Below are 13,219 nucleotides of genomic sequence, written 5' to 3'. Positions count from 1 at the left end.
TAGCCCACGGTACACTGGTGGCCTACAATAAGAAGACATGCAGAAATGAGTACTATCACACAAAATAGATGTACTATTTCCTAGCATATGTTGTACTTTTTCAAAATGAATGTAAAGTTTACAAACATCTGACATTTCTGCCAAAATATTAAGGATCAACTAAAATAAATGAAATACCCAAGCCAAAAGTAAAACATAAGAGTCGCATTCTGAGAAAACTGGGCAAAATGCTTGTGCCAAAATTGTCATCCCAGACTAGCCTGTGCAGTCCGCACAGGCTAATCAGGGATGACAATTTCCACTTTTATGGAATTTTTTGTTTAAATGATGTCTCTTCTTAGCAAAAATCCAATTTAGGCGGAAAGTGTTGTCCCTGATTAGCCTGTGTGGACAGCACAGGCTAATCTGGGACGCCACTTTTAGCACATGCATTATGCCCAGTTTTCTCAGAACATGACACATTAAAGGAAAGACTTGCAATATATCATTTTGTTACGTGTCCTATTAAAGCCTCTTCCCAATTGTTAGTTAGATGTTATTTTTGAAGAAATTACTTGATAATCACCAACATAATGTTCAATTAATTTTAAGTTTTCTATTTCCTTACAATCTTGAACATGTCCTTTATTTGAGGAACATATTTTTCATAAATGTCTGTTTGGTTGTGTTTAAACATTCAATCCTAACTTAAACTCAGTAGAAAGGTGTTTTATAAGACAATTTCCATAGTTTAAGCTAAGAAAGGGCATCTTTAAGGTGGGGAGTCAGGGTTTTTTTTCCACATTTTGGGAAGATAGCCCATGGCTTTGGAATTGGGAATTTTATCGGCATTTTCATGAAATTGGGAAAATTAATTAATTAGCCTTTTTTCCACATGAAAAGTCCACTAATTAGGGAAATACTAAATTTGATATAACACTTTATAATCATTAAAATTAAAAGAAGAATATCATAAAATACTTTGTTAGATGTGATTGAATTAAAATTGAGATAAAATACGCATAAGACACTTCTTTCTAAAAAAAAAAAAAAAAATTTTTTTTTTTTTGGAAATTGAGAATTTTTTGCCACATTTTGGGAAAAAGTATACTTTTTGGGATTGGGAACATAGCCGAAATTCGGCTATAAAATCGGGCCAAAAAAAACCCTTTGAGTTTTCACATTATGAAATTTTAAAACAGGTTGAGCATGAATATGAAAAGTGCTAAGGATTCATCAAATTGTTTCAAAAGTTGAATCCGCCAATTTTATTATTTACATGTGGTACAGTTTAATATTTCTTTGTGATACTTATGAATGGTTGAACTTAATCAGTAACAATCCAAAATAAGAAGCAAGGAGTATGTTAGTGACATATAACATTAGTGAATTAAATAAAAGGGGCTCAGACTAAAATTTTGTTTTTTAAATCTTACTTGTTCTTACGACTGTCAAGTTTATTTTTTGCTCAATACTTACCCTTGCGGGCTAATCCACTGCGAACGTCTGAGTGGCTGGGGGGGCTCCACACCGATTCTCTGTCCTTGGGGGGTGGAAGGGGTTGACGCCTCATCATCGTCTGAGTTTGTGAAAATCAAAAAATTAAATCCTGGTCATAACTTTATTTATGAGTCTGCATGATATGATGAGAAATGTTGCTCTGACTTTAAGAACTAACACAGTACACATAAACTGCATGCTCAGTTATTCCTGTGATTTTGTTGTGCTTTTAAAAGGCAAGTAAAATTATTGCTGCATGTCAATTGTTGTCATTATTTGGGAAAGAATATATAAGGTTAAATATTTACAACTTCTTTCATTGTCATATCAACTCTGCATTCTGATTGGATAATCTGCACACATGACCCCTTTTTAGATCATCTATTTTTTGAAAAAAAATTATGAGCTATTGTCATCACCTTGGCGTCTGCGTCTGCGTCGGCGTCCGGTTAAGTTTTGCGTTTAGGTCCACTTTTTTCAGAAAGTATCAATGCTATTGCATTCAAACTTGGTACACTTACTTACTATCATGAGGGGACTGGGCAGGCAAAGTTAGATAACTCTGGCGTGCATTTTGACAGAATTATGTGCCCTTTTTATACTTAGAAAATTGAAAATTTTGGTTAAGTTTTGCGTTTAGGTCCACTTTTTTCAGAAAGTATCAATGCTATTGCATTCAAACTTGGTACACTTACTTACTATCATAAGGGGACCGGGCAGGCAAAGTTAGATAACTCTGGCGTGCATTTTGACTGAATTATGTGCCCTTTTTATACTTAGAAAATAGAAAATTTTGGTTAAGTTTTGCGTTTAGGTCCACTTTTTTCAGAAAGTATCAATGCTATTGCATTCAAACTTGGTACACTTACTTACTATCATGAGGGGACTGGGCAGGCAAAGTTAGATAACTCTGGCGTGCATTTTGACAGAATTATGTGCCCTTTTTATACTTAGAAAATTGAAATTTTTTGTTAAGTTTTGTGTTTAGGTCCATTTTATTCCTTAAGTATCAAAGCTATTGCTTTCATACTTGCAACACTTACTAACTATCATAAGGGGACTGTGCAGGCAAAGTAATGTAAATCTGACTGGCATTTTGACAGAATTATGTGCCCTTTTTATACTTAAAAAATTGAAAATTTGGTTAAGTTTTGTGTTAAGGTCCATTTTATTCCTTAAGTATCAAAGCTATTGCTTTCATACTTGCAACACTTATTAACTATCATAAGGGGACTGTGCAGGCAAAGTTATGTAACTCTGACTGGCATTTGGACGGAATTATGGGCCCTTTATACTTAGAAAATTTGGTTAAGTTTTGTGTTTTGGTCCACTTTACCACCTAAATTATCATAGATATTGCTTTCATACTTGGAACACTCGCAAACTATCATAAGGGTACAGTAAAAGGACAAGTTGCATAACTTTGGATGTCATTTTTATGGAATTATGGCCCTTTTTTGACTTAGTAACTTTGAATATATGGTTAAATTTTGTGTTTCGATCCACTTTACTTCTTAAGTATCAAGGCTATTGATTTCACACTTCAAATACTTTTATGCTATCATGAGGTTACTGTACCTGGCAAGTTAAATTTTACCTTGACCTTTGAATGAACTTGACTCTCAAGGTCAAATTATTAAATTTTGCTAAAATTGCCATAACTTCTTTATTTATGATTAGATTTGATTGATACTTTGACAAAACTACTCTTACCGGACATACCACAATAGACTCCACCCAAACCATCCCCCGTGCCCCCCCTCCCCCCCCCCCCCCCCCCGAATCCCCCCCTATTTTTTTCTTTTTTTTCTTTTTTTTCTTTTTTTTCTTAAGATCATCTCACAAATGACCACCACACCCTCACACTATACCCCCCCCGAATGCCCCCCCCCCCTATTATTTTTTTTTAAGATCATCTCACAAATTAACACCACACCCTCACACTATACCCCCCAACTCACCCCCCCCCAATTTTTTTTTTTTTTTTTTTTAAAGATCATCTCACAAATTACCACCACACCATCACACTATACCCCCCCCCCCCCCCCCCGAATTTTTTTTTGGGCATTTTCGCATTTTTGGAAGATAATGTAATAAATGTCCACACACCCACACTATACACCCCTCTTCACTCCACCCCTCCCTCCTTTGTGATTGAAAATGAGAGTCCCTTCACCTTTAAAAAGAAAATAGATGAGTGGTCTGCACCCGCAAGGCGGTGCTCTTGTTTAATTTCCCAATGAACAGACTCTTCCCATGTAAATTTAAACATAAATACTCATGTCGGTGTTTCTTTTTTTGCAAAACAGATGTCAAATGTCTTCATTGCTGTGCAGGAACCTTAACAACATTGCTTGTCACTCATCAACAGCAAAATGTTAGTTTGTTGCAAAAGTCAACACTATGGCCTTCGATGAAAAAATGAAACCTAAACTGAAAACAAGAGTATTGAATTCAAGTTAGGTTAATTAGTCTGTTTCTAAATCCGGCTGTTTGTGAACTGGTACACAATCTTTAAGTTTATGAAATCATTCATCATACCGCTACATTGATATCTGCCAGATTTAACGCTGTATGATATACCGTACATTTGCGGCCATAAGTCTACCTCGGCCATAAGTCGAGGGGTATAATGTGGCTAGAAAAACTTGGTTTTTGCCTTGACTCTGCCATGAGTCGGGGGGTAAATTTCCTCAATATCTCAGACATGTTTAAGTGACGTTTTAGTCATGGTTCTGAGGGCTTTTGCACTGGCAGTTGACATTTTTTGGGATATTAATAATAAGGATATATTTAAAACGAAACATTCAACGTTTCAATTATTTATTATCACAAAAAATATATTTTATTGTTCAAAAATCATAATCAACATATCATTGATTATTTCGAACTTAATATATATTTCACAAATCAAAATTAGTTTCCCATTTAACTTAATAACTTTCAGCGTTTATATGATGAGCGGATATTTTTGTATTAAAATGTTAGTGCTATTGATGTGAAAATTCGTTAAAATCTTGAACGCAGAAATTCATTATATGGTCAAAATAATTGTAACTTGCTCTCAAATAATCAAAAACGCTTTCGCCATTATGCACGAAACACGTGAATTTACCAACACTCGCATCGCTTGCTATTCGACTGTTATATACATATTTGTAAATCACGAGATACCCGAGGAATATTTTCTGCATTCTTGAAAAACGTCTTATCTAATAATACTAAGCAGCAAATCGAAAGTAATTGTGTATTTAATGTGTCCAATTACACTTTTTAATAATCCAGGGTGAGTGCGTAATATTATTATAATCAAACAATGAATGAAATCTTCACTCAGATAAGATCTATTTATTTACGAAACGATTATGCATAAATTGTGGGACAGTTGTGAATAAATCAACGAAACCACACCTTCATCCAATCAAAAAATATACCATGTGAAGTTGAACAATAGCGATTGGTTAAAGGCGTATCCAACGATAGAGTAATTATTTTTGATTGGTCAGAAGTAGTTTGTAGCAGAACCGTTGTGCATATCATTAACGGATAACTTTAAGGCGTGACGCAATAAAAAAATACACTTTACACTTTGATCTTAGTCAAAAGGTCGAGAAGTGATAATTGGTGGCATAAAGACACCTGCATCTGTTGACAGTTTGTATTTACACGGATTAACTTTAAATGGGTACAAGTGTCAGCAGTCGCTTTTCTATTGTTCTTAGCAGACAACGGACGATGTATCAATAGATAAATTGCTATGTATAAAGGACTAGGTTCACTTAGGGTCGAAAATGGCCCTATGGAATTTATTAAGAAAAATTACCTGAAATATTTATTTAATGTGTGTAGTTCCGAAAAACATGTATTAAAACCGTAACAACATATATGGTATGGTAACCATGGCAACACATTCACACATACCCATTTTTACATAATAAGATAATAATGACACATGTATCCATTATTTAAGTATGTTAACTAGCAATATTAAGAACAATACATATTATTGTCAATACAAATATCAAATGTGAATTGTGAGCATAGTAATTCTAAAACCTCCGTTTCCATGGTAACATTTTTTTTGATGAGACAAATACATATCAATTGAGTTGTCGATACTTAGCATTTATCAATTGACAGTTTTCAAGCGCAGTCATTATACTCTCATGAATATATCAATAAATATGGATGTTGCTGCAGCAACTGTTTATATTTAACATAATAACTATAATATAACCAGTATTGCGCTTATAAACGACATTGTGAATGTGCAGTACCACGACAAGTTACAAACTCAAAACTGTATAAACAGTCAACAAAGATAAGGTCGTCTCTTGCACTAAAAAAACAACAACATATTGTTAACAAAGTTGATGTGAAAAAAAACGTTATAATATGGTTGCTATAGTAACTGTATCCACTGCAATACATGTTATATAAACCTGAGATAAATATATATGGCAAACAGTATATACAAGTTTAATGCATACATTTCAACAACAAACTACAATAATGAACGAAATTGATCTTAATCACACAACTAAACACTATGTGATAGGAACATTTTGATTCATTTTATTTACAAAGTTGATGTGTAAATAAATATTACTAAATATTACTAAATGGGTGCTATAATAGCAGAAATCTCCAAATATGTGTTATATTCACTTAACATGAATACATCAGTCATGTATATGGTAAGCAGTAAATACTCGTTTAATGGATACACTTAAATAACACACAGCCAGTAATTGTTATTTCAAAATTAAGTTCATACGCACACAAATAGTAACATTTGGATAATAAGTCTATTCATTGCTCAATTTAATATGAAAAGAGCATTACTCCTCGATATTACTTTCCTCGGAGTCAGAAGAATCAACCGCCTCTGGTACTTCAGCCGCATCATCAAGGTATTGTCCCCAGTCTTTCACACCTGGTTCTCTAGATAACGGGATTTGCTGTCCAAGGTACCACAAAACTGATGCAACATGAGAACAAGTACCGACAGTTCGTGACCCACATTTACAACGACAGTACCAACCAATGATGTGGTCACTATCGTAACGTATCCAGATCAGATACGAGCGTGAGGATACGTGTCTGCTCTGCAACCTGACTCTAATCAACCCCTCCATCTCTCGGTAGAGCTGAAGATTGCAGTCACTGCCTAGGTACTCTTGGATGTAACTGCCTGTGAGTTTTAACTGGTAAGTGCCTAAAGTCAATAACCGTAGTGTGTTGTCATCTAGAGATGGAAAGTCAAGATATTCATGGTTGGTATCAACCCACTTGGCGACACTTCGCCGTTCCAGATTGTTTTCAGTTACAAATTGCTGAAGCGCGTTTGAATGGCTCAGCAACTCTCGCATGCGTGCAGCCATAAACAGGTCCTCCTCGTTATTCTTTGTAGCATTGATGGGAGTAAAATACTTATTCGAAATGGCGCATACTATGCGCACATAGTCCCCTATAAATGGAACCTGGGTTGTTGGAAGGACCTTATCCAGATACTTCCAACGTTTAATTCTTGCATTGGCAGCCTCTACGACCCATCGGACCTGCAAGACAATGTTCAATGTAAAACACGCTTTTTATTAAAGAACTAATTCTTGTACGTTATAGTTTGTTGTCGAATAACCCACGGCGTAGGGATTAAATCACGAGTGCGAAGCACGAGTGATTTGAAACCACGTACCTAAACTTCCGGCCGCGGGTTATTTGACAACAAACTATAACGGAAATATTTCGATTCTTACACAGTTTTTTCTAAAGATTTAAACAATGTAAAAATAACTTTCGGCTATTCTGTCGATCAGATCGACTTTCATTTATAAAATGCCGGATTGTTACGCTGGTAGAAAATGTATCGGCATGTTTTGTTTAGTAACAGCGCGTGCTTTCCGTGTATAAGCTCCGCCCATAATTAGCATAATAACCCATAGACGATTTATTTTATTTTTTGTTTATATAGAATTTGTCACAATCCGTGTTAGAATCCGTATTTAACTATTATTAATATTTTAATACGTCCCTTCATGTGGTTCATGTTTATGAAACATATTAGGCACTACGTTTTCAAATTGCGTGCACAAACTCGCAAATAAGCATGAGCGAACTGTTCATTTTATACTAGTTTGTGTTTGATAAATATGTCTTAAATAATGGTTGTTAAAATATATTTAGGTTATAACACATATATTTGATAAAACATTCTAAAACAGATTCGTCATACATAATTCGGTCTTAAAATACGCAACCAGCAAACAACAAGCGAATATTGCTAATAGTAGCATATTTACAGCTTAGCACGTGGAAGTTAATACAAAATCATTACTAGTTTTAAACGCTTTCGATACCATTTGTCTATAAAACACCTAGTATTAAAGTTGCATGCATGTGTTGTCATTCAATTTCTTATATAGGCGACATTGTTTTAAGACTGAATACATAAATGTTTGAATCTTGTTTTAAATAAAAATGCTAGACGACGACAATTCCATAGTTATATTTTCAGTAAAATATATAAAAAAAAACTTAGCTGTATATATTACAGTTCAAATAGGACAACAAACATAATATGAAAAACCACAGCCACTTTTTTCTTGTGTGCATTTTTGGTGCGGGATGCGGCGCTATATGATATGCCCGGAAAATGTTCAGAGGGTTGAATAAGGGGGGTGGGGTTTTTAAAAAGACCCCCCCGCTAATTTTGCCGGGCGTTTTATTTTTCTGACAATAAGGCATTTGATCGCTACATGGATGGACATAAAATTTACATTACAATTTTTTGTATAAATAGCAGATGAATGCTTTACTGAGTCTAAGAACGTTCGTTCGCAAACATGTCGTTGTATCAGAGACTTCAATCGTTTAAAAACAGGCCTTCCCATTTCGGCGTGTCAAAGGAAGACCTGGCTAGCCAAGGGTTCATCTACGACACTTGTGTAATCTCCGAAAATATTGAGTGTGTTCGATGCGTGTTTTGCCATGTGCACATTTCCATTTGGAAGATGGATAAAGAAGATGTGAGACTTAGGCATCGACAGCTGTGCCCAGTTTGCCCCTTTGTGTTCGATTGGAACTTGAACACAGAAGAAGAAGTGAGACTCAGTCAGCGACGGTTTCGCCGTGCTTGTCCTTTTGACAGTGAGTTATTCGGTAGGTACTTGCAAAAAGAGTTTGAAAAGCTATATCGAGTTTATCAAAGATTGAACTATGGAATTGTGGAAACAGAAAGCGATAATTATTCTAGCGATTATACCCAAAGATGTTCAACAAAATCCGTTGATAGCCTTCAAACTAAAGGTGACCAAAATGATGACGAATACGAAGATTATTGTGATTTGGATGAACTGCATACGGCGAATATTAAAAAGACTTGTACTCGTACCCGCCCCAATTCTCATCGAAAACAAACGGAAAAGCAGCGTAAAAAGGCTGAACAAAGGCGTTTGCAAAGGCAACTTTCTAAACGAAGAACAAAAATACGCAATGCAAAGCGAAATCAAAAACAAATATATTGCCAGGACAGAAACGACGATGATAATTACACAACTCAAACAGTTTCCAATGATCGAGATGTAAAAATACATGATCGAAAAATGTGTTGGGTTTGCAGAAGCCGTGATATCGATGATATGATAGAAGATCAGTTTTTGCAATCTTACGAACGTTTTTTGGAGGAAAAATATAAAGAAGAATTCGACAATTGTTTTGCGGACGAAATCGGTGGCGTCGATGATGAAGAACAAAATAAAATTGAACATCTACCTTATGTTCAATCGCCATATGACTATTTGATTGACAAAAAGCTGGATGAAGAGGCCCACCATATTTATTTTTCTGATTACGAGGCATTCGCGCAATACATCGAAACGCGGGACGAAGAGGCCGACCATATTTATTTTTCTGACGATGATGCATCCGATGCGGCATTCGAGTGATACATGATATTAACACATAGATGTGTGACTCAATAATTAACATTTTATGCATGTTTGTTTTGTTGTGTTCGATTGTATATGTTAATAAAAAACCTTGAAACAATTGTGCGTGTTGTTTGTTATTTGAGTATGTTCTGAACAAATCACGAAAACACAAGCTATGATACAATACATTTTATTGAATATTCTTCATGGACATTTTATTGGAATATCTTGTCATCGCATTCGCGCTAAACATTTCAAAAACGTGCTCTGTTTCAAGAATATCTTTGGCAATATCTTTTGACTTTTCAGCACCTCGAAAATCAATTGCACCACATATCCAGTTTTCGGCATGAATGAAACCATACAATAAATCGAATCTACACAGGTTCGCTTTCGTAGCAAGAACGTTTAAAGTTTCTTTTGTCACATCTTTGATCAGAAACGACCAAACTGAAAAGGTTTTCCTTGAAGTACAAGAGTCCATCAGCGCATGTTGAATCTTGATTTTGCTTATGTTTGTTTTGCTGCAAACGAATTCAACAATTTCATCAAATAGACACATTATCAACTTCGTTGGTTGTAGAGAAGCTTTGAGTCTTGCGTACTTTTCGAATTGATGTGCAAAATGTTCTCTTGTATTTATTTCTACATGCTGGAAATCTGTCCACAGACACATAGGAATGCTATTTGTGGTGTAAACCATGTGAATGACTGGAAGACAAATAACTTCAATTTGTTTGTAGAAAATACTTATATAGGAACTTTCCAAAATGACAATGCATCAAAAACTCGTCATGTATATGTTTGTGCATATAGTCGCCCTGTTTTTTCCCTTAGTTTTACAAACAAATGCGTTAGGACGTCCTATACCAAATTTTTATGAACCGTCTTGTTTGAAGCATGTACAGGACAAACCGATTGACGTTACGAATGGTTTATTTTATGTGTTGATAAACGTAACCTATGAGTATTTGTCATTATACGACGATGTCAAAGAAAATTTACAATTTTTCAACAAATGGATGAACAACCCAGAGTTTAGTTTAGAAGGTCATGAGCAACAATGCAAATCCATAGGTCTATCTAAATGTCCGAACAAGAAAAAAGCGTTTTCGAAACCGGTATACAGTGTAGTTGATGGTTTTGTAGCGGGATCAATGTTTATCACTTACGACTTACCCAGTCTTTTAGTTAGATTGCAAATTGAGCCGAAAACGTACTCTATCAGTGAGTTTGTGGAATCTGTGTTTACTGAGATTTACACACACGCTTGGATACCTTTGTTTCCATACAATTTTTCATTGACCTATGATGGAAGTGAAATTTGTGCAAATGGGATGCACGGTCATGCCTTCATCAGATTTAATACTGAACTGTGTACAACGTTCGGAACATGGTGCGATGTAAATTTAGAAGGTGCTAGTCCCGAGAAACAGGATCATGCGTTAACACGAATCAAAAATGCGTTATTGAAGAGAAAACTGAATGATTTGTCAGTCGCCAAGTATATCAAAGAATATGATCTAGGTTTGGAAATTATCCCTTCTAAGTCCAAAGAATTGCAAGACACAATTACACAAATAGAGCAAGAAATGAGTGAGATCCGCTTAAAAATCGATGATAAGTTTGACTTTGACTATGATCAATCTGACGAGGATTACTCTGACGAGGATAACTTTGATGAGGATTACTCTGACGATAATTTGGATGAAAAGCAAAGCGCTGAAAATGTTCCAATTATCGATTTTTCTGACTTTTTTTTCAAAAACACTAAAGTTCTGTCAGTAACAAACAAACCTATCGTTGACCCTATCGTAAGCCAAAAAATTCACGATATTCAAAATGCCAATACTTTCGTTAGCCAAACATTTTACGATATTCAAACTTCTACCAACAAGCCAAAAAACAAAATAAGTCCGCCAGTTAAAAAAAATACTGTTGTTAACCAAACTTCTCACAAAATTCAAAATGCTCTTAACAAGCCAAAACTCAACGTTAGTCTGCCAGTTAAAAACGATAACATCGTTAACCAACAATTTCAAAATATGCAAGATGCTATCAACAAGCATAAAATGGGAATTAAGCACAACAAGCAGACCGTTGCAGAAGTATCTACGTATGGATTGCAAAATTGTTACTGCCTAACATGTAATCGTTCTACTACAATCGGCAAAGTACATAACAATCGTTGCTATTTCATCAACTTGGATTCATCATTCAAGATTTCCTCTAATACGCATTTTTCTCCGTTTCGTGAATACACACTCTTGATTATCAACGAACGTAATCATGCTTTACGTGCGATGCTAAGTCAAATAGTGAAACAAGTGAGTAACGAAGTTATTCTCGCGAAAAAGGCTTCATCATATCGACTTACTGTCTTCAGCACCAAAGATGGCACAACTGTTGATAAGATTTGTATGTCGTTATTCAGAAATACGTATCAAATTGAGAATTGTACCGAGAGCACGAATGCTGTGCTTATAGCGAGAAATGGTCATTTCATTCGCGTACCACAAATACAATTGGCTAATTTCACGTACTTATTGGTGCTGTGAAAGCGGAAAATGGCAAATGTTTTCGGATTGATGCAAATTGGTCGCACTCAAGTATTGCGAGTGTTTACGATTTGGATAATACGGTTGTTTCATATTTGGTTAGCATTACTCAGAACACTGCACACAATATGAGTGAGGCAAAGTTTCAAATAAAAAATATAGATGACAGTTCTGTCACAAGCGAACACTTCATTGTGTACAACAAAAGGACGAACAGTGGACAAGAATGCACGTATGTCGATATGCGATCAAAGACCATTTCAATCGAAAAATGCAAACACAGTCCCACGATTTGCGAGGTTTTGTTGGGTAAAAGTACATTGAATGACGAACCGGGACTAAGAAAATTAACGTTTTGGGAAACTGTCGCTGTTTGTGTTGGTGGATTCATTGTGCTTGTGATGGCTGTTATTTGCTTCATAGTTGCACTGCACAACATCGCTAGTCGTAACGATAATGTTTTAAACTGATGACATATATCAAACCATTTGTATCCGTTCTTGTCACAACTCACAATGACTTCTTCGTATGAGGACATGTATACGATTGAAAGCGAGAGCCAGGGTTACATTCAAGAATTTTGGATCCATGTTGATGAATGCATCTTGTCACAATTTACAATGTCTTCGTATGAACTGCTCGAGAGCATTTTTGAAACCATACTAGACGATATCGGAGACGAAAACGTGTGCATATTCGACTTGACAATCGAGTTTTGTTTCACAAACGTTAGTAAAACGTTACATCTCAGTCAGCTCAATTCGCAAAACTGTTCGTGTTTTGACATTACGTTGGCTATGCAAGAACAGGGAATAAATTTCACGGTACCAGCTGATCTTCACGTTTGCGTAAAAAAAAGCGTATAAACACATTTTTATTCACAATCTCGAAATATCGAAATTTGTATGGATTACAAAGTTAAACCATGTAACGGTATGCGTTGCACTTTATGTTCTCAAATAAAGAGTGGAAATAGTTTTCAGTTTAATTGTGGTTTTGTGTATATAGTGGAAGATGGAGAGAACTTAACTTGTAAATCAACAGATGTTATATACGTACTGAAGTGCAACACTTGCTGCGGTGAGTACATTGGAGAGACCATTAATCTGAGAAAACGCATTCATACACACAACTCTCATATTCGAACAGAGCAGCATTTGTGTCGAGCTACTGACCATTTGATAGAATGTGGGAAACACTTGTGCGATGTTAAGGAACGGTACACTGTATTCGTTTTGGAGACAGAGCGAG

General features: G+C 35.5%; 1 protein-coding gene and 1 long non-coding RNA gene across 3 annotated transcripts in view; one reads left to right on the top strand and one right to left on the bottom strand.

Annotated features, from left to right (window-relative positions):
• Nucleotides 1–3,000, top strand: part of LOC127842916 (uncharacterized) — a 29,465-nt gene extending 26,465 nt beyond the window's left edge. Inside the window, exons 1-3 of one of the 2 annotated variants that reach the window (XR_008031973.1) lie at nucleotides 1,830–2,119; nucleotides 2,294–2,467; nucleotides 2,641–3,000. This is a non-coding gene — a long non-coding RNA (uncharacterized LOC127842916). Of the gene's footprint in view, nucleotides 1–1,829; nucleotides 2,120–2,293; nucleotides 2,468–2,640 lie in introns of those variants that run through there. The other variant, XR_008031972.1, reaches the window with a different exon arrangement.
• Nucleotides 3,001–5,298: 2,298 nt separating this feature from the next.
• The window catches only part of LOC127842896 (uncharacterized), a 45,059-nt gene continuing 37,138 nt past the window's right edge, over nucleotides 5,299–13,219 (bottom strand). The window contains exon 2 of the mRNA XM_052372704.1: nucleotides 5,299–7,040. Within this exon, the coding sequence (XP_052228664.1) occupies nucleotides 6,321–7,040 (720 nt within the window). The 3' untranslated portion in view covers nucleotides 5,299–6,320. The remainder of the gene's footprint in view (nucleotides 7,041–13,219) is intronic.

The sequence above is a fragment of the Dreissena polymorpha genome, chromosome 8 (genome assembly GCF_020536995.1).
Source record: "Dreissena polymorpha isolate Duluth1 chromosome 8, UMN_Dpol_1.0, whole genome shotgun sequence".
In the NCBI taxonomy this organism is placed as follows: Eukaryota; Metazoa; Mollusca; class Bivalvia; order Myida; family Dreissenidae; genus Dreissena; species Dreissena polymorpha.
The sequence above is the reverse complement of the archived record's forward strand: the minus strand, read 5'-3'. Positions and strand labels throughout refer to the sequence as shown.